This window comes from Urocampus carinirostris, chromosome 2 (genome assembly GCF_059441175.1).
Source record: "Urocampus carinirostris isolate Australia breed hairy pipefish chromosome 2, RoL_Ucar_1.0, whole genome shotgun sequence".
In the NCBI taxonomy this organism is placed as follows: Eukaryota; Metazoa; Chordata; class Actinopteri; order Syngnathiformes; family Syngnathidae; genus Urocampus; species Urocampus carinirostris.
Window position 1 is genome coordinate 61,516,207 of NC_142350.1, and position 24,298 is coordinate 61,540,504.

Sequence of the window (24,298 nt, forward strand, 5' to 3'; positions counted from 1 at the left end):
ATTACACAGCATAAACGACCCACACTTTGTTTTGATGTCGAAAGCCACACAACAAAAAAACCCCATACGAGCATTTCTGGTTAACGGCCCACTAACAGGTCACCCGGACCCGATTCCGCAAGGTCTCGCCGACATTCACACCTCCTACGGACCTGAATTGAGCGAAGCCCCAGCTGTTGATCCCAGCAAGCGATAAAGTGAAGCCATTTTTAGCCCAAGTCCCCCGTTGGTATGGAAGCATCACACCCTTCAGTCATGTTGTGGCATTGAAGGGATAGCGTGCAGATTTCCCACTAAGGCGGGCAACCCCTGAAGGTTACATAGAGTACAGTATCTCTCTGCTATCTGGTATTCAGCCTGGAGGTAACTAAAGCCCCTCCTAGCCTTGGGCCTAAGCAGCAGATGATTGTATGAATTCTGTATGATGAATGGGAAGAAACTTCCAAACAGACTGAGGGAACGGGCTCAATTTATTCTTTTTTTTTTGTATGTATATAAAAAAATACATTTTACAAGATTACGCATGAACACACACAAACTGTATTGCTATTAACGGTCCAGAGAGCCATTGAACAGTGAAAAAAAGCGAAAAAATTGCAAATTAAAACACAATGTTCAAACGGATTTTGCAAGCGCAACAACTCCATAAAAAGGTTAACACTAAAAATCTACTGAAAGGAAAGAGTGAATTTTGTAAATTGAACGCACGAGAGACAAAATAAAATCTGAGTTGGGCTACTTTTTACTGGACATGTATTTGGATTACATATTGCATCATCTAAATTAGGGGTCGGGAACCTTTTTGACTCAAAGAGCCATAAAAGCAAAAAATATTAATTTTATTTTGGGAAAGAGCCACACCATATATTATGAGACAAATTTACTAAATTGCTAAACCCGCGCCCCAGACAAAAGCTTAGTCTTCAGCACATTTATTTTTGATGATTTGATAAAAATTATGAAAAGAAAATAATGCCAGAGCCTGTGTCCCAAAATCAACAAACATACCACTTTAAACTTGTCTCTTTCTTGCAATTACTCAAGATCGGTTAAACTCCTTTTGACCCTTTTTTTCATACATATTGGTTTCAAAACCAGATGCAAGCAGTTATTGTGTAAAAACGTCACAACATTCTGCAAATAGGGAGCCTGATGAGCTCACTTTTGGCGCATACGGCGTAGGGCGAGAGATGGGAGGGAGTGCTTGCACTTTTTGCATAGCTCCACCCATCCCTCCCACTCACCCAATCAAATGACTAAGTTCTCTTTCGGTGTTTTGGCGTATTTACAGTTCTGTGGATTCATCATAAGGTATCTGAACACTGAACACAGATTATATAGAGAACCTTTAGATAAAGGATTCTTTAGCGTTGTACAGCCAAAACGAGTTTTTTCCCCCTTTTTTTTGTGTGACACCTTGACTGTAAATTGTAGTGAAAAACGTGCCCTATATATACTGCGAAGTATTACCCTGATATCTAGCTTAGGTCTGGCTTTGCGTGTACCTGGATAGGATAGACATTTCAGGTTTTGAACAAGATGGAGAAATTATGCATGCAATCAAATTGGTCTCTGAGCCACAGATACTCATAGAAAGAGCCATTTATGGCTCGCGAGCCTTAGGTTCCCGACCCTTGATCTAAATGAACTTAAACAAATAAAACATCCACAGACACGAAGATACAAATATCTATGGACCATAATTTTGTTGACCGTAGCGTATGAATGTTTCTCACTGAATAGAAACACAGGAGGAGTATAAAAAATTTAAAAAACATATTTATTCATGTATAACGTGCTTTTTTTTTTTAACCTAAAAATGAACTCTAAGTAAATGTCATACACGAGGTGTTATCGCAAGACATTAGGTATAAGGGAATCGAACCCGGGTAGCTGCTGTGAACACTTGTTGTTTTGGTAATACGAACACCTGAACAGGGACTTGAATCCTGGACCCTCAGATTAAAAATCTGATGCTCTACCAATTGAATTACCCAGGCTTGTAAGACTCTAATGACCACTGGGCGAGTGATATGAATTACATGCGAAAAGGCATTGGCTTTCATCTCATTACCACACATCTGTAGTCATGGTACCAAAGACAGACGTTCTGATGCACATTTCACTTACAATGCTTAGAAAAGAAGAATGGAATTTATCGTCATTACAACATGTGAAAATAATGTTTGTCTCTGGTACCATAACTAATAATAGTGTGATGGAGATGAAATCGGACTTTTCGGGACCTGGGTTTTTTTGTTGCATCCAACTGGAGCATAGAAAAAGTGAAGTTCAAAACGATCTCTAATACAAGAAATTAGGGGTGCGCGTTATACAGGAACGAATACGTTACTGAAACTGAAATACATGCTGGCCAAAACACTTCATGCACAGCCATGACATCTTGTGTAAATATAAAAGAGCATTGGACTGAACAGACGCGCATAGAACTGTGGTGTGCTAACAATAACCACGCCCACTACACACGGTTTGACGTCGTTTTTTTGTAAAGCTGGTTTAAATCACAAAATGTCGTTTGTTTATTGAAAATAATGGAAAGGGAACCTCACTGATGGTCGACAAGAGAGGACGGTGATGATTTTGAGACCGTTGTGGCCATACAAAAAATGAGGCGCATCTAAGCTAACGTAGCTCCCAACTTTGTTTGGCCCTCTCCTTCCCTTTCCACTGCCGTTTTCAAATCGCTTCCACCTTCAGGCTTCTAATCTCATCATCCAGTCGTCCTTTACTCACCCGTCCGTTGATAGCCCTTAGCCACGTTTCCATCATCCGACACATGCGCGGCCAGTGGCTAAGCGGGGTTTGATTGTCAATTTGCTTCTCCTTCTTCGAGCGTCACGAACCCCCCGCGCTAAACCTCGGCTTGGTTGTACTCCGTCGCTCCGCCGTTGCGGGTGCCGAATACGGCCGACGCGCCGGCCGGTTCTTCCCTGGCCTCGAAACTCTTCTCCTCCTGCGGTTTGCCGATCCAGGCGCCGTAGCCGTGGTCGCCGAGGGCTTGGAAGAAGCGGTGCTTAGCCAGCTGGAAGGAGCTGGCCGCCATCTTGGCCTGAGAGTACGAGTTCATGGCCAGAAGATCGGTGCGGTCGCAGCGCTGGCACAGCACGCGGAACAGACAGAACAGGTTGGACTTGGACACGCGGGACACCGCCAGTTTGTTCCTGTAGGTGTCACATTTAGAAGAAGCTGATTAAGAAAACATATTTTACGACCCTAACTTTGAAGTACAGTGGTACGTCTTCTTATGAGCTTAATGCGTTCTTGTTACTCGAATTTTCCTGAAATTAACTACCATAATTTCAGGACTACAAGTTGCAGTTTTTATCATAGGGGACTTATACTCTGGTGAAACTTATTTGTGAAATTATGTACTGTATGTTTTTACCCACTTAACCCCAAGAGGGCACTCTAGAATGGTGTTGATAATATCAACCATGTTTTGTTATGCCAAAAAATGCTCCAACTTATGTATGGTTTTTCCTTCTTAATTGTGCATTTTTGCCTGGTACGACTTATACACCAGAGCGACTTAAAGTCTAGAAAATACGGTAATTGATCTACTCCTGAACCCTAAATATTTACATAACAAATCTTCCTGATGACTAAAAAAACATTCAAAAAGTAATTAAACACAAAAAAAAATACAGTGGTAAGATTAATGGGATGATATTAACTTAATAAAATGCAAATTAATTATGAGCATCTTAACAAATTAGTGCACAGGGTGCAGATGAAGTAGGGTTGGGTGCGAAAGTCAAAGAGTTTGCATATCTGTCAAATTATACAGGTTTCCCTGTATTTTACTTGTTTATTGATGGATCCATTCACATTGTGTATGCTTTATAACAGTTTTTATACAGGGGTAGCAGATCGTCATCGTACATTCTTGATATTGCTGCGATATTCTACATACTCTGTTATGCTGTAAGTAGGTGCCACATTGTGTTTGTAAGGTTTATTTATTATTAAATAAAGAGGAATTGCAATCAGTACTAAGGAGTGCAAATGGCGTAGGTTGATTGGTATGAGATTGAGAGACAGTTGATGATACATAGGCACTTACTGTACACTTAAAGTCAAAGTGTAACTTTAAAAAGAAATACACACACAAAGCATTCTTACAGCACGGGTTTTTATTTTTTTGCCTGTAGTAGTTTGCGTGTGCAAACTAGACAAGCTGATGCTAGCCATAAGCAGTCACGAGTGGTCTATAATGGTAGCCTCTGGCACTGCTTAGATTTTCCCTCGTAGAGCGAGTATAGTTTAGTTAAAAAAGAAACTCTTGTACGGAAATTTTTGTATTTGCAGGTTCTCGTCAAACACCTTTAACGAAATCGGAAGCTGACACGAATGCTAGGAAACAAGCGCCAAAGATGCTAATGCAGATAGTAATATTGATTTGGCCCTTAGCATTATTCATGTCAACAATGAAAGTGGATTAGAAACGCTTGAAAAGGAACACTGTGTAATAGTTAACCACTAGCTGTTGCTGTACTCAGAAGTGCAAGGGGTCTCAAACGTATTTGTTTCTCTCAGTTTTATTGAGAAGGAGGAAAAGGCTTGCACCCTTGACCTGGTGATCGTCGGTCACGGGTAGCAGAAAGCTCGGAACGCGGAAGTGGTATTTCCGTGGCGAGCAAAGGCAGTGTCGAATGCGGGGAAAAACAGATCGATGGCCGGGACGGGGGTGCAAAAACGTAATCGAGTTCAGAAATGGGGTCGGAGCCGGGAATCAAACAGAAATCAGGACAGGAGAGTGTCAGGGTCGAAAAGGCTTGCTTAGCGTGAGCTGAGGTTCGTGGACGGAATAACAACAGGTGACAGGAAGACGGGGGTTTAAAACGTGACAGGCAGCCAATCAGCGTCCGGGGCTGTTGGCGCCAAAGGAGCAGACTCAGGTGCCCCGCATCAGTAATCATGACACAGACAGGTTCTGAAAGTAGCTCACCAGTGATGGGTCATTGGAATTTTCCAAGAAGGTAGATTTTTAACTGTCATGTTTTTATTAACTGGGCCTAGTATAGCCTGAAACCTAGTATTAAGACAAGTTGGTACTTAAGAGATGAGCATAAAACTGGTAGCCCTTTAACCTAACCAGTAACAAAAAGTAGGCCTCAGCTTCAAAAAGGATGGTGACCAATGTTTTATGCAACTAAAAACGAGGGCTAAAAAGTATACAGAAGACTACTGAGACTCAAAGTTTTTCTCATTTATTTGATCACCATTACATTAAGTTTTTGGGGAACCCGAAATTCGTTTTTTAAATTTTTTTGGGAATCACTAATTTGTGCTCAAAACTAAAAGCACTGATTAGATTCTTGCATTACTAGTTTAGTGACTTACCCGTCTAGTTTGCCTATGGTCCCATCCAGAACCTCTACACTGGTATGATCTGGAAGACTCCAGTTGACGCTGGACTCCTTAGTTTTGCCTGTGTGACGTGTGGAGTCATACACGCTGACCCGGCCCACCTGTGAAGAAGCAAATAATTCATGCAACAGCTTGTTGTTTCCACAATAATTAACTAGCTGGATAAATAAACACTTCAACAACAAACACTACTCAGATTTCACCTCATAAAAGTTAAAATAAATAAAACAAAAAAAGGCTTCTTTGGGGCCAGCGGATCAATACGTTCATAGAGAACACAACTGGAGGGCTTCAATTAGCGACAAGCACACAAAGTGATTTATGATGGAGCTCTTACCTCAGGGTGGTTCAGCTGGAAAGGAGGAGGGAGACTCTGGTTGAATGCGTCACCGTCTCTGGCCAGTCGGCAGCACACAGCCCGGGTCAAGTGACCGTGGCTGTACAAATAACCTGAACAAAGGCGAGGTCAAGTCAAGTCATGTTTATTTATGACGCCCTTAATCACAAAGAGTCTCAAAGGGCTGCACAGACCACAGATTATTGCAAACCACAGACTATTATGACATCATCCCCTGATCTAAAACCTACATGAGGGCAAGGAAAAACTAAAAAACCTCAACATGAGGAAAATGAAGAAACCTTGAGAAGGGAGCGCACATGAGGTAATCCCCCTTCCAGGATTACCAGGCTGCAATGGATGTTGCAAGAACAAATAATACACAGATATTGTCAACATGGAATATAGGTTATTCAGATGCTATAGAATAGAAGTGTGTTTTAAGCCTAGATTTAAAATAGTTCCACTGACAGGATTGGGGCCCAAATGGAAAACGCTCTCGAACCTGCGGATCTCTTCTTGGCTCTTGGGATCACTAGCAGACCAGTATTTCCAGAGCGAAGGCTCCGGACCGGAACACCAAACAAAACAACTTCGAAAGCATAATTATTCAACAAAATATTAGTAACGGCTGTAATATTTGCAGTTTGATGGTGTGTGTCAAACATTGTGGAGACAAGTTTTGTATTTCAAGAAGGCAAGGTGGACCTAGCTTATATGTGAAAGAATTCACAACTAATTATATTATTCAAAACCTACTGTAAGTTAAAATAAATGGTAAATGGTCTGCATTTATATAGCGCTTTTCAAGTCAATGAAGACCTCCCAAAGCGTTTTACAATGTGCTTCACACTTACCCATTCACACACACACCAATAGCAGCCATGCAAGGCGCCGACCTGCTTATTGGGGGCATTAGGGATTCAGTGTCTTGCCCAAGGACACTTTGACATATAACACGGAGGAGCCGGGAATCGAACCTGCGATCTCTTGATCCCAAGACGAGGGCTCTACCTCGTGAGCTAAGTAACATAGTATATTTAGCATCTGGGGTACAAAACGTACAAAGTAATTAGGATGCAAAAACGTGTAATCGTATTGTCGCAGTTACAGAAAAAAAAAGATGTAATTAAATTACAGGTTTAAAAAACAGGATTCAATTATTTGATATTATATTAACATATGGACTGCTTTGCATCGTTGTGATGTAGCCAAGCTGTGCTTGCATTGTTTGGGACAGAACAGCTGAATACATGTTCAGTTAATACCAGCAGATTAATAGAAAAACATTAGATTGTAAATAGCCTCATCTCAAATAAGCGCAAAGTATGTGCAAGCAGCAAGATAGCAATTCTATTTCAGTGATCAAAGTCAACAAAAATAACTTATTTTGGCGTTACACATAGATTGGTGTAGGGAGTTTTTGTGTGTGACTTTGTGTGTTTTAGAGGAGGCATCTAAGACACTTGCATCTGACTAATAAGGACACCAGTCAATCTGAGATCAATAGACATCTTAGTAAATCTGAATATTGTGGTTTGGTATCGGATTACATTTTTCAGTTATATCTCCCAACCCTGATTGTTTCTTAAAAAAACGTGTCTCAAAATGGTTTACCAAGTGTAATCGACTTCAGGTAGATGGGATGTAAAAAGTGAGTCAGCAGCGCCCCCTGTAGGCCAAGCACGTTCCAGCGCAGGATCTTGTCACTGCAGCTCATGGTGCGCAGCCTCTCTCCGTGCTGGATGCCGTCCCAGGTGGGCACAATGGCGCTGGACTCGACCGGGATCGTTCCTTCACCTTATAACCCCAGCAAAGCAAAAAAATAAGAAAGAGGTCTCACGCTTCTGAAGATGACTACAAGCATTTTGGCCTGTTTCAAAGGTCTCACCGTTTTCCACTTTGGTGCGCAGCTTGCCCTGCTTGGCGTTTTCAAACAGAGGTTGGTGACATCCTACCTCCTCTCCCCTTTCGCTGCACGACTTGTCGAAAAGAGCGCCATCGCCGCATGGCGCCGTGCTTCAATTGCGATAAAAAGAGAAGACCGGTGAGTGACTTTTGACACGTTTTTTTTTTCAACAGAGTGAGAGATCGTACATGATTATCATCTCTGATGAGTCTTTAAGCGCAATTGCCTCTCTGTCACGAGCAGTAACATACAGTAAAGCAGGGGTCAACCTTTTTGGTGTGGAGTGCCACTTTCAAATTTCCCTGTAAATCAGTGTGCCACACCAAGATTAATGACTCGCACAACAGTTTTTTAATATCCAACAGAGCTGTCATTTTACACCAGTCCAAATATACAACATGGATATACATTTTAATCGTATAACTGATCGATTTCATCAATCAACTAAAAAATGAATGTGAATAACAAGTGGAAAGGCCTGTAGCCATCCATGACTTCAACTTTTTGCCACAAGAATTAACCAGAATCAACCATTCTTCATTAACAATGAATCACAATCAAAAACAAGTGCTATGGACAGCTACCATACCATTCATCAATGATATCTTGTTGCAGAAAATATAAAAACTTGAAATAACAGCAGCAAAGCAGAAGGCACATGCGCGCACACACGCATACACACACTTCTTTAAAATTTTCTCCATTAGTAAATGGTTTTCTGTGTTTTGCTATGCAGTGAGCAATGTGATAGCTTGCTTCAGTGGTGGCGTATTTAGCAGTGACAAAGGTCTTCAAGGTCTGTGTTTGTTTGCCGTACCTGGACACAGCGCATTTTAATGTCTCCGCCATGTCAAACTTGAATTAATGTTCATGTTTCGTCTCGTAATGACGTCTAACACTTGCTGCGCGAGGTACAACGCTCTCGAGGCATAATGCACAGAACAGCACCGTTATTTTTTTAACAAAGCCCCATTCATCTGTCCAGGCTGGCTGAAAAGAACGAGATGTTTTCGCTTGAGGAGCCGTCATGATTCGTTCATTTATCGCGCGCGTGTTTCGTTGGCTGGGTTAAAACACGGATCTCTCCTCTGCTATGCGCCGCAAAAACACACACTGACACAAAGCAGAGGAGGAGGGGCGCGAACGTAAAGCCTCTAAATAACACTGCGTGCAACTGAAAATGTCTAAATTTCAGGTAGAAATGCGCATTTTTAAAATATAATCATTATAATTTTGCCATAACCTCGCGTGCCACTGATTAACCCCTCGCGTGCCACTGCTGGCACAAGTGTCATAGGTTGCAGACCCCTGCAGTAAACGATGGCGTCAAAATAAAAAACGCGTACCAAATATTCATAAAGTTTAAGAGAATTTTAGCATAGATACAAAAAGATTACTTGCTAAGTTTGCAAAGCAGACCTTGCGAATTATGGCAGTACCTCGGTGATGCACGAACATTTAAAGATATCAGCCAGACAGTTGAACGAAACAAAGTCTGACTCGCCCCGGTAAGATTCAAGCCAATGCAGTTTTGACGAAATCCATTGTAGATTATATACACACATAAACCAAAGCTTGAGTTTTACGCCAGACTGTATTGAAAAAAAGTCCAAAACCCTGCGCTCTGTTGATAAAATGTTAGGAATGACAAACATCCGTTGTTAAAACCGTTTGATATCAAATTGTTAAAAATCGTTAGGTACTAATGTTACAGACTTTGAAGTTGGCTACTGGATGTATTTCACAAAATACAAATAATATTTTTTATTTACTGTTCCACAGCTACGAATGAGCCTGTTCTTAGCTTGATTGTAATTTAGTATTCATTTGCCTTTACCTAAAAATTGACAGATGTTTATTTATGGATTTATGGCTCTACTGACTGACCATTGTGTCTTATTGGTTTTTGCGTTTTTTAATCTTTGCATGAGTTCACAGAGTGATAAAATAAAATATCTATTTTTCATCGTACCAATTGCTCTTGTTTTTATTATCATTTACCCTTAATTAATGCTATATTTCAGAATAAAAAACTATCGGATTATTCGACTAATCCTTTAAAAGTCGGTGACTATTAAAGTGCTTTTTCATGCCTATGCTTACTTTGCACAATGTTGCCTATTTTGCACTACCTCATATTGCACTAATACGATCCTAAAACTGTAAGTAAACACCCAATGTAAATATCTTCTGCCTCTACATGCCCAAACTTTCTTGTGTAATTTAGCTTTTCATCTTTTTTAATTGTTTTTTATCCTTTCAGTTAAATGTGACACTGGAGTGCCACGTCCAATTTCGTTGTCACAACCCATTTTGTAACAATGATAATAAGGTATATTCTATTCTATTCTACTTGTTAGTTGCAGCTCTAGCAGTGAGATGTGACATGATTTCTAGGTGCTAGGGATATATGAAGCCTGAGAAACATATGCTCACCTAATGTAGAGATGAAAGGTGATGTCAGATTTGACCTGCAATTTTTTGTCCTCCATCACCTCAAATATACTGTTGTCTGTACCTTCAAAGTGCTTCAGCAATTCACTATAGAGAAATCTAAGAGGAAGATTGATTTATAAGTACTGCACAGTTACGTTACACAACGTGAAAAAAAATAATCCATTTGTACCTGACAAACCCTCTCCTGGAGATGATTTCAGCATGTCCGTCATTCACAGTGTCCCCTCTGAGGCTTAGCTCTTCCCCTTTAACGCAACGATTGCCTGCAATTGACAAATAAAAAGGTAACGCAGTCAATACTGCTGACAGTGTTCCTCTGTAACGTGTTAGGTGGAACGCAATTACTTTTCTCAGTAACAAGTATTTTAATGCGTTATTAATAAACTTTCTAACTTCACTATCATTACTACATGGTGCATTACTGCATAATTCTGCTACTCATTAAATTAAGATCATGTATTACAATGTCCCCTAAGTGTTAAACACTACTACATTTTTCACTTTGTCACATAAAACACTTCATCCGCCTGGCAACATTTTCTGAAAGGCGGACATGATTATATTTCCACACTTAGTTAAACTGAACACAGTTACGGTGGCATCTTTAGCACAGAGGACTGTGAATTTTACACCATTGAGATATTCACCCTACGGTATAGACTCTCATCCAAGCCACATTTACAACTGTAAGTCAAGTCATTTTTATTTGTATAGCCCTTAATCACAAAGAGTCTCAAAGGGATGCAAAATAAAATACTCAAATCATGGGGTCAGCTTATATGCGCATATTTGGCTGTGTGTAGCAAATGGTAGGCAGCGCGTGGGGAAGGGGGACATGGCTTCTACAAGAATAACAGACCAAGCGAAAATAAACGGGGCGATCATAAGCACACAAATTACTGTAAAAGTATGTTGAATTTGGTCTTATTAGAAATTTTTTTTTTGCAATACACTATGCCTGGAGAAAAAACCACAACGTCTTGGACATTACCCAGAAGGACATCCTCGAGTGGTTTGAAGCCCATAGACAAAATGGATAATGAGTGTCTCAGCTAAGTGTTCGTTTGCAAGCTCTCAGGATTGCACAAGCATTACAATATGCCGGCTTCACTGCTTCCACAGGGTGGTGTACAGATTCTATTATATTTCTTCTTTATGTGGCCATTTTAAATCGGTTTTAGGGGGCCAGCCTCCATGCGAGTATATATGGTCAACTAGATTGTTATTTTCAGAGTATCGCGCTGCTTTTTTGTGTCAGTAAAGTAGGGAGGTAACCGAGTTACTTCATAAATGAAATAAGCGGTGCTGCCACGAGCGGCTGCCTTTTCCAGCAGCTGCCCTATTGTTTTATTGTCTGCTCCTATCTTCGGTGTTTTTTCTTCCCGTTTTGACAACTACACTATGGATTACTTCTATCCTATGGACATGGGTTTTAGCGCACAAAAAATGCGTGTATTCAAGGAATTTCAACTCCTTGCCCTGAAGAATTCTCGTGCCGGCGTGATGAAGGGGCCTATCGTGGAAGAGGAGCCGGAGCTAGCGAAGCGGCTAGCGGCGTTATAAGTCTTCGGTACCATCCGTAAGCATGGTAAATGCGAACTCACGACCAAATAAGATCATCGAGTGCTGGTGGAAAACATCGAAGCGCACAGGGAGCGCAGTTGCTGTGTTTTGCGGAAACGTGGCTCACGTTTAGCATTCCGGACGCTAACGTGTAGCCACCCGGAGCAATCCGGCTTCAACGCCGCTAAACAGAGACACGAAAGCCGGGGGGAATCGGAGAGGAGGCGGACTTGCTAACACGAGGTGGTGTATCCCTGGATTTTTCACAAAGAAAAGATTTCCATCTGCCGCAGGGATGTCGAACTTTTGGACTGGCTTGACGTCATCCACTTCGCTACAAACACCCCTAGGGCATCATGTTCATCTGTTAATAAACAACGGGGTGGACTGCTGGAAGTGTGAATTTCCCTACGGGGATGAATAAAGTATCTATCTATCTATCTATAACGAGTAACTGTAAATAATTATTGTTTGCAGATCCTCGAAATATGCAACGAATCAAGATGGAGTTTCTGGAAAACCTGAGCTGCACGCACCTGTCCCCAGGCTGACGACGGTCCCCAGGCCTTCCCCTCTCCTCATAACGATCGTGGCCAGGATCTTGCGTCCCAGAAGACTGTGCTGGATGCGTGTGGTTAGAGCGTTGAAGCGCTGGTGGCTGAGCATGGCAATCTGGTCGTGCAATGTGCTGCCACTCACAGGAAGCTAGACAGATTTGAATATGGCTGGTTTTACACAAAAGCAATATCCTGCAGCCTGTTACTGAGTTGTGCTGGTAAGTGTACTGTAAGGACACATAAAAGCTGTTTACGACGGTTGTACTGTTGGGCCAGATGAGCAATTCTGTTGATTTATTGATGCGCCTGCTCCCTGGTCGAAAATGTAAATCCACTGCGATGATTAGTATGAACTACACAGGACTGTGATGTTTACCATACTCGACAGAAAATTAATTGGCTGGTGCCAAAGTAAGTAAATATAAAAACGCCACTAGCCCTCACGACTCTTCTTAAATAATGGCCCTGGGCAACAATTCAATTAACTACACAAACCGATGTTTGCTGGAGAGGTGGTCTGCGCAAACACATTTGCATAACAATTTTTTTAATATGAAAAATAATTTTAACTCATTTATTGAATGGCTTGTCTTCAATGAACCTAACACGCCTATTTGGAAAGAGGGAGTGATTTGGATAACATCAGAAAAGCAACATTATAAAACTTGAATATGAAGGGAATATGCTAAGCAATAGTGAGTTTGATACGCAATGTAATGCCATCATGACAGATTTAATGTTTTTCCTAACAGGGTTTCACTGTGCAACACCACACAATTTGTATTTTTTCTTCTCCAGGTTGTTTCTGTGCTATCCTATATGCCGACATTTCTTGGGTAAATTTTGTGTAAATTATAACTAAAACCTTATCCTCCGTATTTTATAACCTTATCTTCTCTGTTCCTTTATCTTTTTGGATTTTTTACCTCACTGTGAATGTGTGAAACTGGAGTGTCATGCCCAATTTCGTTTTCACAATATGTTAACCCATCTTGTAACAATGACAATAAAGGTATATTCTATTCTCTTAAATTTAATATTGGTCCTTCACCTGGAAAGTGCAACAGGTGCTTCTCAGGACAAGAACCAATAAAATGTGGAATAGCTTCTTTGCAATAGCCAATACCACCCTGAACCCCGAAAATCCATAAGCACAATATACTGTACAAGAGTGACTGTGCATATGCACACATTTATTAAGCCTGTACAGCATTAATATATTGTTCGCATTAGTTGGCACATTTTTATCTTTTTGAATTTGCTTTACTTGCACTGAAAGGAGAAGCCCTCCAATTTTGTAACACTGTTGTCTAAAGACAAAATATAGGCAATTTATTGATTTTTAGAATTTGCTTTTGTTAGCTATTCGTGTAGAAAAGTTGTTGTGAAATTTGTAATAACGATCTGTGAATGCTGGGTCCATTCAGACACAGACAGTGAGCATTTTTTTTGTATACTCAGGAACGTGCTGACCACTTACAAGCAGTATTATAGATTGAATGAAATGAGCACTCTGGTTAGCTACTAGCAGGAGAAATTTCTTGAGCCCAATTTCGGTCTATGTCGGGCCTATCATGTCAATCATTACGTTTGGGTCGAGGTGGGCTGTTCTCTCACTATCTGTTTTTGTATTATTTATTATTCAACAGTCATTGTTCTTTGTCTTTCATCCTCTCTCTCGCTAGAGTCTTAAGAACGTATTGCTGCTGTGGTTTATGGCCCATTTTTCAAACTACAGAAATGATAGACTGCCTTAAAATTTTCCTGTCAATGATGAGAAAAAAATTGTAATTGTAACCGATGCAGACCGATATATTAAAGATGTAAATGTTTATACATTCTTGTTTAACTTTTGTAAATTCTGTTACAAAAAGACTGCCTTTAATTTTAATCATTAATCACCACTTCTCCTCCCGAGTCCTTACAAGCAAAATTTGAAATTTGGGTTTGGTTTGGGCTCGGTCCTGCATATCAAAGCCTTGGGCTGGATCAGGCATTAATCCCTCGGGGATGGCTGGATTTTTTTTTTAGATCAGATTCTACCCTAGCCATTAGGGACAACAATGTAAGTCTGGATTTTTTAAAGACCCGATCTTACCCAAGCCAATACAACATATGTCTGAGAGTCTGGGAAAAAAAAACCTCAGCGGGGATCAGCTCTCCAGTGCGGGCGGCCCTCTCTGCCTCTCCAATCAGAACGCGTAGAGCAGCGTCGGCCGCTTCCTGTTTGCCCTGCTTCTTGTTTGATGCGCAAACTGGTGGAAACCAGCGTCCGCCTAACTTAGCCTGATAGGTGAACCTGAAATCAAGAGAAGAAATGTGATACTTAATGCTTATTTTATTCCTCCAAAATTCCTCCATTGAGAGTGATAAAACGCACATACTTAGGCTCGTGTGCTGACCCAGACTGGCCAACCAGTCGGATCTCCGCAGCAAATCCTCTTGCCCTGGCGTACTCCAGAAGCCCGGAAACCGCGTTGTTGTTCAGGTGGTTGATGAGATCCCCGACCCCGGCCTCGTGGGCTGCCCGCAACTCGTCGGCTGTCAGAGGTGGCAAGGAGGGGCAGGTCCCGCAATTATCGCTGTCGCTGGAGGAGCCTAAGGGCAACTGGGGCTGCGGGAAAAAGGCAAGCACAGGAGAAAACTTTACAGGACAAACAAAGAAAGGGAGAATAGAAAACCTTGAGCCCTCAGCTCATTAGGTCGCCCCTCACCTTGTTGAACTGCAGCCTACCGTCGGCCAACAATTCTTTGACTGCCTCTTCTGCTGCCATCTGGCGCGCTACCTTTTTGCTCGCAGCTGAGGCCTCCGCAAACAAGTTTTCACCCACCTTCACTCTGTACATGAACCTGAAGACAAGGGAAGTGGTTGACATCCACTAAATTGGTTGGTCTCTAGACGGATTATCACACTACCTTTCCCCTCATGGTATTTAAAATTGAGTCTTCCATTACATTGAATATTGCTTTCATGCATTGTGAATACATTGGGACATTAAGAGGAGCTGCTAGTGGAGTCAATGCAGAAGTATACAATCTACGTCTTGTGGCATGTTCAGAAAATATAAGCTTTCTGTGTGTCCCAGTCAGCTGATATGAAGGGCTGCCACAAGGCAGAAGACCATTAAAATTCTGAACTTACAGAGGCCATCCAAGACTATGTGACAGAAATGGTGCCAAGAATAAACATGTGCGACCAGGGACCAGCTCACCCAAAAATGGAGAGGATGAACAAAAAACAGGGCTGTAGTATACAAATAATCTAAAAATTGTGTTTGAAACAAACAAACAGACAAAAAGACAAAATATTGGGCCGTTTTTCAAACAACCCAAAAGATAAGTTAATTCTGTTTTGAACATGATTTTTGTACAAAACAAAATACACACATTTTTTTGCTCAGAACAGCTCCAACAACGGAGTGGTGTTGTTCTAAGCACCCCCCTAAATGTGCCATATGTTAAATAAAACCTAAGATATTGGGTTGCAATAAAGTGGAAAGCAACCACACACAACGAAACAATCATTTGGCTGTAACAACTTTATTTGTACTAAAGCCAGCATGTCTTATATATCTTTTTATTCCAACTTGAAGTATCAGTCAATTCCCCCCAAAATTTCTTCATCTTAAACCTCTATCCATCCATTATCTGCACCGCTTATCCTCAGTAGGGTGCTGGAGCCCATCCCAGATATCTTCAGCCAGTGGGCAGGTGACACCCTGAACTGGTTACCAGCCAGTAGCGGGGCACACAGAGACAGACAACTCACTCGATCATTCACACCTAAGGACAATTTGGACCGGCCAATTAACCTGACATGCATGTTTTTGGAATGTGGGAAGAAACTGGAGTGCCCGGAAGAAACCCAAGCAAGCACGGGGAGAACATGCAAACTCCACACAGATAGTTTGATCTCATGACCTCAGAACTGTGCCGCACACGCGCTAACCACTCCGCTGCCGTGCTGCTTATTTTAAAACTAGTGTTTTTTTTTTAAAGTTTCCTTTGTTAACCTCTCAAGAGGAAACCAATTTATAGAAGAACAGTGTTGTATGATAGCAACATTTTAAGAAACCTTGGATCATGTGGCGGGCCAACTTGTCCGGTGACGATGAATTCAATAGGGCATCCACTGCGCTGGCTGTATTCCATCAGAACAGATACGGGATTTTTCCCCCCGGAGAGTGAGCGGGACAGCGGCTGGTGAGGGCCGTCCGACATCCCCATCACTTCCACGGTGCCTCCTCCGAAAACACCCCCCGATCCCTCGTTGGTACTCTAAAAATAAACAGATGGGTATCATCATTTTTGATGATAAAACAAACCTATGACACCTGTTACAACTTACATCAGAGTTGGCGTGCATGCCCAATGTTTGTTTTGTACCGGTGGTACTCCCTTCATTCCCATTACTCGCACCTCCCTGCATCTCTTCAAAGAGAACCAGCAAAGTGGCGGCCGCAGCGTCTTTCTTAGCAACCTTCTTAGCCGAGGCTTCGACTATTGGGAACAGTCTGCCGTTTAGCATCACCTGCATACGGAATCTAACAAAAAGGGGCAAATTTAGAAGTCTGTATCGGGCAACTAGGAATGTACATCTCCATAAAAATAAAAGCTATTGATTCAAGTGCAGCATGGCGATACATTAAACCTACACTATGATCGGACCAACCTGGGGTCATGAGATGGTCCCGAATGGTCCAAAAGTATAAACTCACAACTCTGGCCCAGAAATTGTGCGTACTCCAACAATCCGCTTACAGGGTTCTTCAGACGAACCTCCTGCAGCTTTGCCCAAAGGTTCTGCGGTGGCGGCGCCGCTAGTGACACGGCCACAGTTCCAACCGGGTTTGCGCTGTCGGCGGACAACTTCTCCATGTCCGTCTGTTTGCGAATGGTGTTCAGAAATTCTGGGATCTCATCGCAAGCCCACTGACCTTCGACAGCCAATTGTTCTCGATTGGACTGTACAGGTTGAACTGTTGTAGGAGACAGCTGCAAGTAAAACAAAATAAAAACAAGACTTTGGTGTAACAAATTTAAAAAGTAATTTGCATACATCAAACCTGTCAACCTCCATGGCTCCATGCTCTTACAAAGTGTCGTATTTTCCCTTACAAAATAATCTTACACCATATATTTTTTTTCCAAACGTGTTTATTTATGTAGTTTAACATGTAATATTGTAGATGTATTTCGTTATATCATATAGTTGCTCGACATGAATGAGGTTTATTGTAAAAAAAGTTCAAAAATTAAGTAGCTTGGACGTTCACTGCAGAAGAAAAAAAAATACATGCAAATATAATTAAATAGAATAATACATTTTCTTATTCAAATTATCAATTCATTTTCTGCATTCAATTATTGTTGGTAATTTACTGATCAAAGGGATACCCACAAACCTGTCTTTTTTCATTTTCTCCTTTTATACTTCCCTTTTTTCTTAACTTCTTTATACAACATAATAATTCGTAATATAATGCATCAAAGCAAGTGAGCCGTTTGAGAACCGGCTCTCTTTAATGAGTTGAGCCGAAAAAGCCGTCTCTCTAAAAAGAGACGGACTTCCTTTCACTACATACCTATCATGTGAAATCCGAGGCAGCAGATGGGTGCGCATAGTACCATCAAACCGCTCGCTTCGTTTGCAACGGAAAAAAACTATACCGAGATAGAGGCTACCGCGGCGAACTCCTTGGACTTGATTGATTTGCAGTTTCGCGATAGTCGGTGTATAACGGATGCTACCCATAATTGACAGATTTGCGTTTTTCCATACAGATTTTCTTGTACGTTGTACACGTCTTAAAATGCATAATAAACATACTTTGTACGGCAAAAACGTTCAAGTTGACAGGTATGATACATTAAGTGAAAAAACAAAATACAAACTTCAAGGAGTCTAATAAGGTTGGGCAATAAACTTAATTTGATTAATTCCGCAATTTAAGAATCAATACAATTTTTGAATCATAAAATCAAGGGTGCGACTCAAGTGTTCCGGTTTGGAAATTCAAATTTCATTAGACGGTTGTTAGGTTAAGATCAGTGTTTGATTCAAAATCAATCGAGACATTTTTGCTCGGATTGAGTGATACATAAAAAAAAAAAAAAAAAAAAATCAAGATTTTTACTCATGGTCATATCTGATTTGAAATTATCCAATTTGAGCCATTAGCATTAGCTCAGGAGGTAGAGCGCTCGTCTTAGGATCAAGAGATCGCAGTTCGAATCCCGGCTCCTCCGTGTTACATGTCGAAGTGTCCTTGGGTAAGACACTGAACCCCTAATGCCCCTAATAAGCAGGTTAGCGCCTTACATGGCTGCACGGCTGCTATTGGGAAATGTGAAGCACACTGTAAAGCGCTTTGGGAAGTCTTGACTTGAAAAGCGCAATATAAATGCAGATCATTTCATTTCTATGCAAAACAACTATAAAAACAAAAATAAAAAAAAAACACGAAAAAGGACTTACCACTTCAGTCTTTGGAATCCAGCATTCGTCAAACGGCAGCGGCTCAAGTTCTGACAATGGTTCGGATAGGAAGGGAGGTTTCCCCTGGTTTTCGACTTTCACCATTGGATGGCTCGCCGCGGCTTTGCGGGTCCTCATCATCCTCTCTTTGCGGTGGGCCGACAGCTCCCAGGTGGGAGGATTGACATCCTGGTTCTTTACCACATCCCCGAGCTTCTCCAGGGCATACAGGGTGGGACCGACTTGATTGGAACTCTTCAAACCCATGTTTTTGGCCAGCACGAGGGATGTTATCGGCGCCATATTGAGAAGGCACTGCAAGATCATCTCTTTGAGTTCTGTCATTGTGAAATCTTGATTTTGTGGACTTGGTCCAGGTGTGGTTAATATTGCAGAAACAGACGACTCAGAGGAAGAGCAATTAGAGTCGTCTTCCCCTAGCTCTAATTCTTGCTCTAGCTTAACTACAGTGGGTAGCGTGTTCACTGAAAAAGACAGTGGAGGTTCCTTACCCCTTATAGGCTTTATGTATAAAGTCCACTTGGGAGGAGATTGTCCATGCTTGGAAACTTTTTGCGAATACTCCAAAGAGTAGAGAGCTTGGTTGACTATCTTTTTGGGAAGATGAAGTTTCTTGCACAAGAATTTTGCAGAGACACCTTTGCTGGTGTTTAAGGCCCTGAGAACCTGGTTCTGGATTTCTGGAGTTAGAGTGATAACGCCTGAGAAGGACAAGTTGTGAAAAATGTCGCACAGATCATTAGCATGCACGTTACATTCACTACTAGGGACACAGTATCTATTTTTTGCCTGATTAAGGTGTCCGGCAATGTTTTGGGACTGGCTATGATAACCTGTATCCCAATGATGCTTTGGAAATCTATTGTAATTCGACTGATATTGGTTAGAGGGATTTATCACCCCGCCAGGTTTGTGAGGAAGGACTTTAAACTGTGGTGCTTCGGAGCGCTGGCCTCTCAGAAACTGGACCTGTAGATGTTGAAAGGAATTGGACACGGAGTGGGGAACATTGCTCTCACTATGTGAGTGTATACTGGGGAAGGGATGTTTCTGGATAGGGCTTGGGTTATCTTGGGCAGAGGATCTAAGGGTGGGAGGATCCTGCAGGGGTTCTACAGGACTAACATGTCTATTGGAGCAATTAAGAAACGGTTGATGAAGCTGCGAGCCGCCCCTCGGGAAGGAAGTGAATGGTTCCGATCTTTCGTAACTTGACCTTGCATGTAAATAAGGCGGAGGATGCCTGTAGAATTGGTCGTTGTAAGGCCCTCCTCTACCTCTGCTCATAGCGCAGGGGTCTAGAAAGAAAGGGGCTAAAGCAGCTAGATGCAAAATATTTCAAATTGTGCACACCTATTGCAAAGTAAAGTCCACCTAGAAGACAAAACATACAAACAAAACAAGAATTAGATTGAAGGTAACATGACTATTAGGGGAACAGAATAATACTGAAGAATATGCCATTTCCTGTTGAAACCCTTCTAATGACCCTTCAACCTGACATTATCAAGTGTCTCGGAGTAAAGTGCTGCACTGTGCAGCACATAGGATATATGATATCAATATCTCAACAGAGGACATTAATATATTTAAGAGGATGGAAAGCGCCCATCCCTTGCTGTTGTTTAATAGAACCCGGGCCCGAAATTTTAGGCAGGGTTCAGGCTTAAAATGTTAATGATTAAGCCAGGCCGGGCTTCTTTTTTGCGTTTTAAAAAAAAATTGTTTTCATTGTGGAGGATCTGCTTACTTTTACTTATGTAATTATTTAGATGATTGCTTTATACTTCAGAGTAATGTTTTTCTGAAGCAACTCAATACTTTTACTTGTGTAACACACTTTGGCGCTGCAGTCTGGCACCAAAGTTATATTATTAAGATTACATTTATCATAAAAACATGCTGGGCAGCACGGCAGCACAGTGGTTAGTGCGTGTGCGTCACAGTTCTGAGGTCATAAGATGAACCTTCCTGTGCTAAGTTCTCCCCGTGCTTGCGTGGGTTTCCTCCGGGCACTCCAGTTCCCTCCCACATTCCATAAACATGCGTGTCAGGTTAATTGACTAGTCCAAATTGTCCCTAAGTGTGAATGAGCGAATGAGTTGTCTATCTCCGTGTGCCCTGCAACTGGCTGGCAACCAGTTCAGGGTGTCCCATGCCCACTGCCCTAGGACAGCTGGGATGGGCTCCAGCAATTCCGCGACCCTACTGAGGATAAGCGGTGCAGATAATGGATGGATGAGGAACATGCTTACCAAACTATCAGTTTAACTCCAAATCACTAAATCCAAAGATATTTTCATCCTCGGTGTTAAAAAAAAAAAGGACCGCCTGCTTTTTCCACGTCTGTGTCCCTCAAGTCAAACGTCATTTCTGCTTCTCGCAAAAGCGTGCAAGCTTTAGAAGAATATAATATGCCTTTATTGTCATTGTTACAACATGGGATGTGCTGTGACAACAAACTTGGACGACTCCAGTTCCACATTTACAGTGAGGATAAGGAAACAAAGAGAAAGAGGAACAAAGAACTAACTGTCTTTACAAACTTACTTTCTGCTTTTAAAATGAACGTTTCACCATTAGCAGCCTGTAATCTGCAGAATATGATTTTCTTTTCGGTGCCATTTCTTTGAGTTTCCTTTAGCTGTACTTTGCCGAAATGGGCACTTTGGCGCAAAGTGTTCATTTTGGCACTGCGCTTCAGATGCGCACACTTGATTTGAAGAACTCGGCACCAAAATAAAGCTTCGGGTTATTTTGGTTTGTTGTACAGTTTGACTGTACAGTATTGTTTGCGCAACATTGTAAGAGTTTTGTATGGTAATGTACATGTACTTGTTCAATAAAGCATTAAAAAAATCTCTCCCCCCAAAACGAAATAAAGCTCTGGATTTAATTCAGGCTCATTAACTCAAATCAAGTTAATCGCTTGGGTTCGGGCTTATATACCCGCTGGCCTGGTTAGGTTGGATTTTTTAGGCCTGATTTTACCTCTGAGCACAATGTATAACCCAACACAAACCTATTTTATGGAAAAACACTGAGTGGCACCACTTGTTCTCATCCCTATTCTTTGGAATGTCCATTGTGCAACCTCTACAATGTTAGATTTTGCAACACAAACTTCATTCAAGCATTTTGACTTACCATATATGACTATAAAAAAGCAAAATTTATTTAAAATTTCTGTCTGTGTACCATTTCAAAACCATTGACTTTTTACACAACTAGACAATTCTAACCTTGTCACCCAAGAAACACAGTGTAAGGCAAGGTGACTTGACTTAGCATTTGGGTCGCCTGCACACGGAAACTTAATCCCTGCGTAAAAGGACAGTGATGAATAATTTATATCTTCTTCAGTTTATTCCTCTATATTCTGGGCTATCAATTTGATGGCTGAGAATCACATATTTTATTGACACTTCTCAGAAACAGCAGTACTCACACATTTATACCTGCAAAACCCCACAAAACTGTACTGAACAACAAATTTACCAAAAATATTACTTAAAAACACAAGACTGATGTACTATTTACCCTGCTTAAAGCATATACAATGTCCAACAACGAACCACTAAACTAAGGATCAATTATTTTTCAGTCATCAGATCTGACCTGTTACAGTGAGGTGAACGGGCCTGGATGCTGCTAAAACAAACATATATTACTATAAATTGATGCTTCAGGGTAAATGACACTGACATAGATAGAAGCTTGGGGACTTACAAGTATCACCCCAACAAAAAATATACAACATCTAAGATTGAGTATCTTTTTAAATATTACAATGCATTCGCTAATTGTACTTTAAATGCGGTCTTGCAGAAGCTAATTGGCTAATACACAATGCAAAACACCATTGTCTTATGAAATGAGCATTTACGAAGAGCGTTTTGGGAACTTGTAAGTTTTTGTTTTGCTGAAGTTTGAGATTATTGCATTTCAGACACAAAAACAACGATATCACATGAATTAAACCCTGGAAAAGAAAACTACCCCAGCAGGTTGAAGTTATAATGTTCTTTTATTTTTCCTGCATTTCCAAAACATAATCTACATGAAGATTTATTTATTTATTTTCGGTTTGAACAAATTTATTGACACTAATAACAGCAAACAAACAATGTGAGGTTTGAACAACCCTTCTCGACAATCTTAACAGCAATCAAGCATATTCACAATTTCGTTATAAGATTCACCTACACACACTATCTGAAATATCAGAAATTATATATACAATGGATGCAAATCAATTCACTCTCACCTTGTTCTATGAAGTGGCTAAATTGACGAGCATAAAGGAGAGAAGTTAAAAACTGTGTGGCAGCAAAAATACAAGTAAAAAATAGAACGCGAATCCTGCGGCTGTGCTTCTTCAAAGTGCAGAATAGCTTTCAGATGCTTTCACTGAGCTAAAACAACATCAATGGGGATCTCGGTCTGGTAAACAAAAATGTCTAATCAAACAACTAAATTTACCACCAAAATCTCCAAGAACCTTGCAAAAGGACGAGGAACAAAACAACCAGTAGACAATTCAGTTTCGATTTCTTTTCTTCACATAGAGTTCAATTTTGCTCTAGTCACGTGACCGGAAAGTAGAGTGATGCTGTGTGGTAGTTGTAGTTTACAACGACAACAACAACAGTTTTCATTTAGAAGTCGATTGTAAAAAAAACCGCGACAGCACAAATAAAAATAAGGTCGATCACAACCGAATTTAGCCCAAGCAATCAAAACGCACAAATCCACAACCTCCTTCACTTTGAGACTGAATATATTTACAGTCAACATTAAACACAAACGCGCCCATTTTTGGAATATCCTTTATAATCCAATACTGTATGCACGCAAATGTAAAATGTGCAACTTGTTAACGTGTTTAAATTTAAATGCAGCAGTAGATTCGTATACATGCGAGTAAAATTAGGGCATCTGTAGGAGCTAGGTAATAACATACACTTGTCTTCATAAGTAACGGAGATCACATGTGATAATATTTAATGAAAGAGCTTTTTCATGTGAGTCGATCTCGATTATTAGACGCAGTGAGACAAAAGGCAGGACAATCATGCATGGTCTAATAATAACAACGTTGCTTTAAATTCTATCAAACATGCAGAAAGCAATGTTTTGATTGAAACTTCTCAAGCGTCATGCTAACTGTGGACAAAAAGTGCGAAACGTGTATTCATGCTAATGGTTGCTAGTAGGATGCTAATCATCCTGGCGGTGGTCACCGCAACGCCACTGCACCATTTTTAACATGCTGCCTGGTACAGAAATAATCAACTATTTAGACATCTGGAACACAATTTCTTTCATAATTCCTCAAACTGTTCAATAAAACGGCGACAAAACTCACCCTTTGTTTCGGGCAACGGTTTCGTCCCCTTACTTGGGAAAAGCCTACTGCGGAGATACAACAATCTCCCGGACTAGACTATGAATGGTGACGGAATCCTTTTGCGACGAGAGCGTGTACGTGACGCGTGAAGATGACGTCACGTATCAACATCAGCTTTTAATTGATTATTTGGGGTTTTGACTTTGACAAAATACAAAATACGTTTTTATGAGCT

General features: G+C 41.0%; 1 protein-coding gene across 2 annotated transcripts; it reads right to left on the reverse strand.

The window, feature by feature from the left end:
* Positions 1 to 451: 451 nt before the first annotated feature.
* Positions 452 to 24,186, reverse strand: adar (adenosine deaminase RNA specific). Of its 2 annotated transcripts, none has more exons than XM_088327418.1 (16): positions 24,082 to 24,186; positions 18,693 to 20,087; positions 16,887 to 17,209; positions 16,563 to 16,758; positions 16,290 to 16,492; positions 14,929 to 15,064; positions 14,599 to 14,828; positions 14,357 to 14,513; positions 12,194 to 12,362; positions 10,264 to 10,357; positions 10,074 to 10,190; positions 7,620 to 7,747; positions 7,346 to 7,528; positions 5,729 to 5,841; positions 5,365 to 5,492; positions 452 to 3,182 (listed from the first exon to the last, which is right to left on the reverse strand). In XM_088327418.1, the coding sequence occupies exons 2-16, from the start codon at positions 19,998 to 20,000 to the stop codon at positions 2,873 to 2,875; spliced, it is 3,795 nt and encodes a 1,264-aa protein (XP_088183544.1). In that variant the 5' UTR covers positions 20,001 to 20,087; positions 24,082 to 24,186; the 3' UTR covers positions 452 to 2,872. The 2 variants fall into 2 exon arrangements, with proteins under 2 accessions (XP_088183544.1, XP_088183545.1); XM_088327419.1 differs by lacking the exon at positions 24,082 to 24,186 and adding an exon at positions 22,981 to 23,252.
* Positions 24,187 to 24,298: the final 112 nt, after the last annotated feature.

Excerpts from the sequence above, each read along its gene's own strand:
- adar (XM_088327418.1), bottom strand. The coding sequence starts at position 20,000 with ATGAGCAGAGGTAGAGGAGGGCCTTACAACGACCAATTCTACAGGCAT. Across the intron at positions 10,358-12,193 it reads CGTCGTCAGCCTGGGGACAG|GCAATCGTTGCGTTAAAGGG; the intron begins GTGCGTGCAGCT and ends TGTCAATTGCAG. Across the intron at positions 7,529-7,619 it reads GCGCACCAAAGTGGAAAACG|GTGAAGGAACGATCCCGGTC; the intron begins GTGAGACCTTTG and ends TGGGGTTATAAG.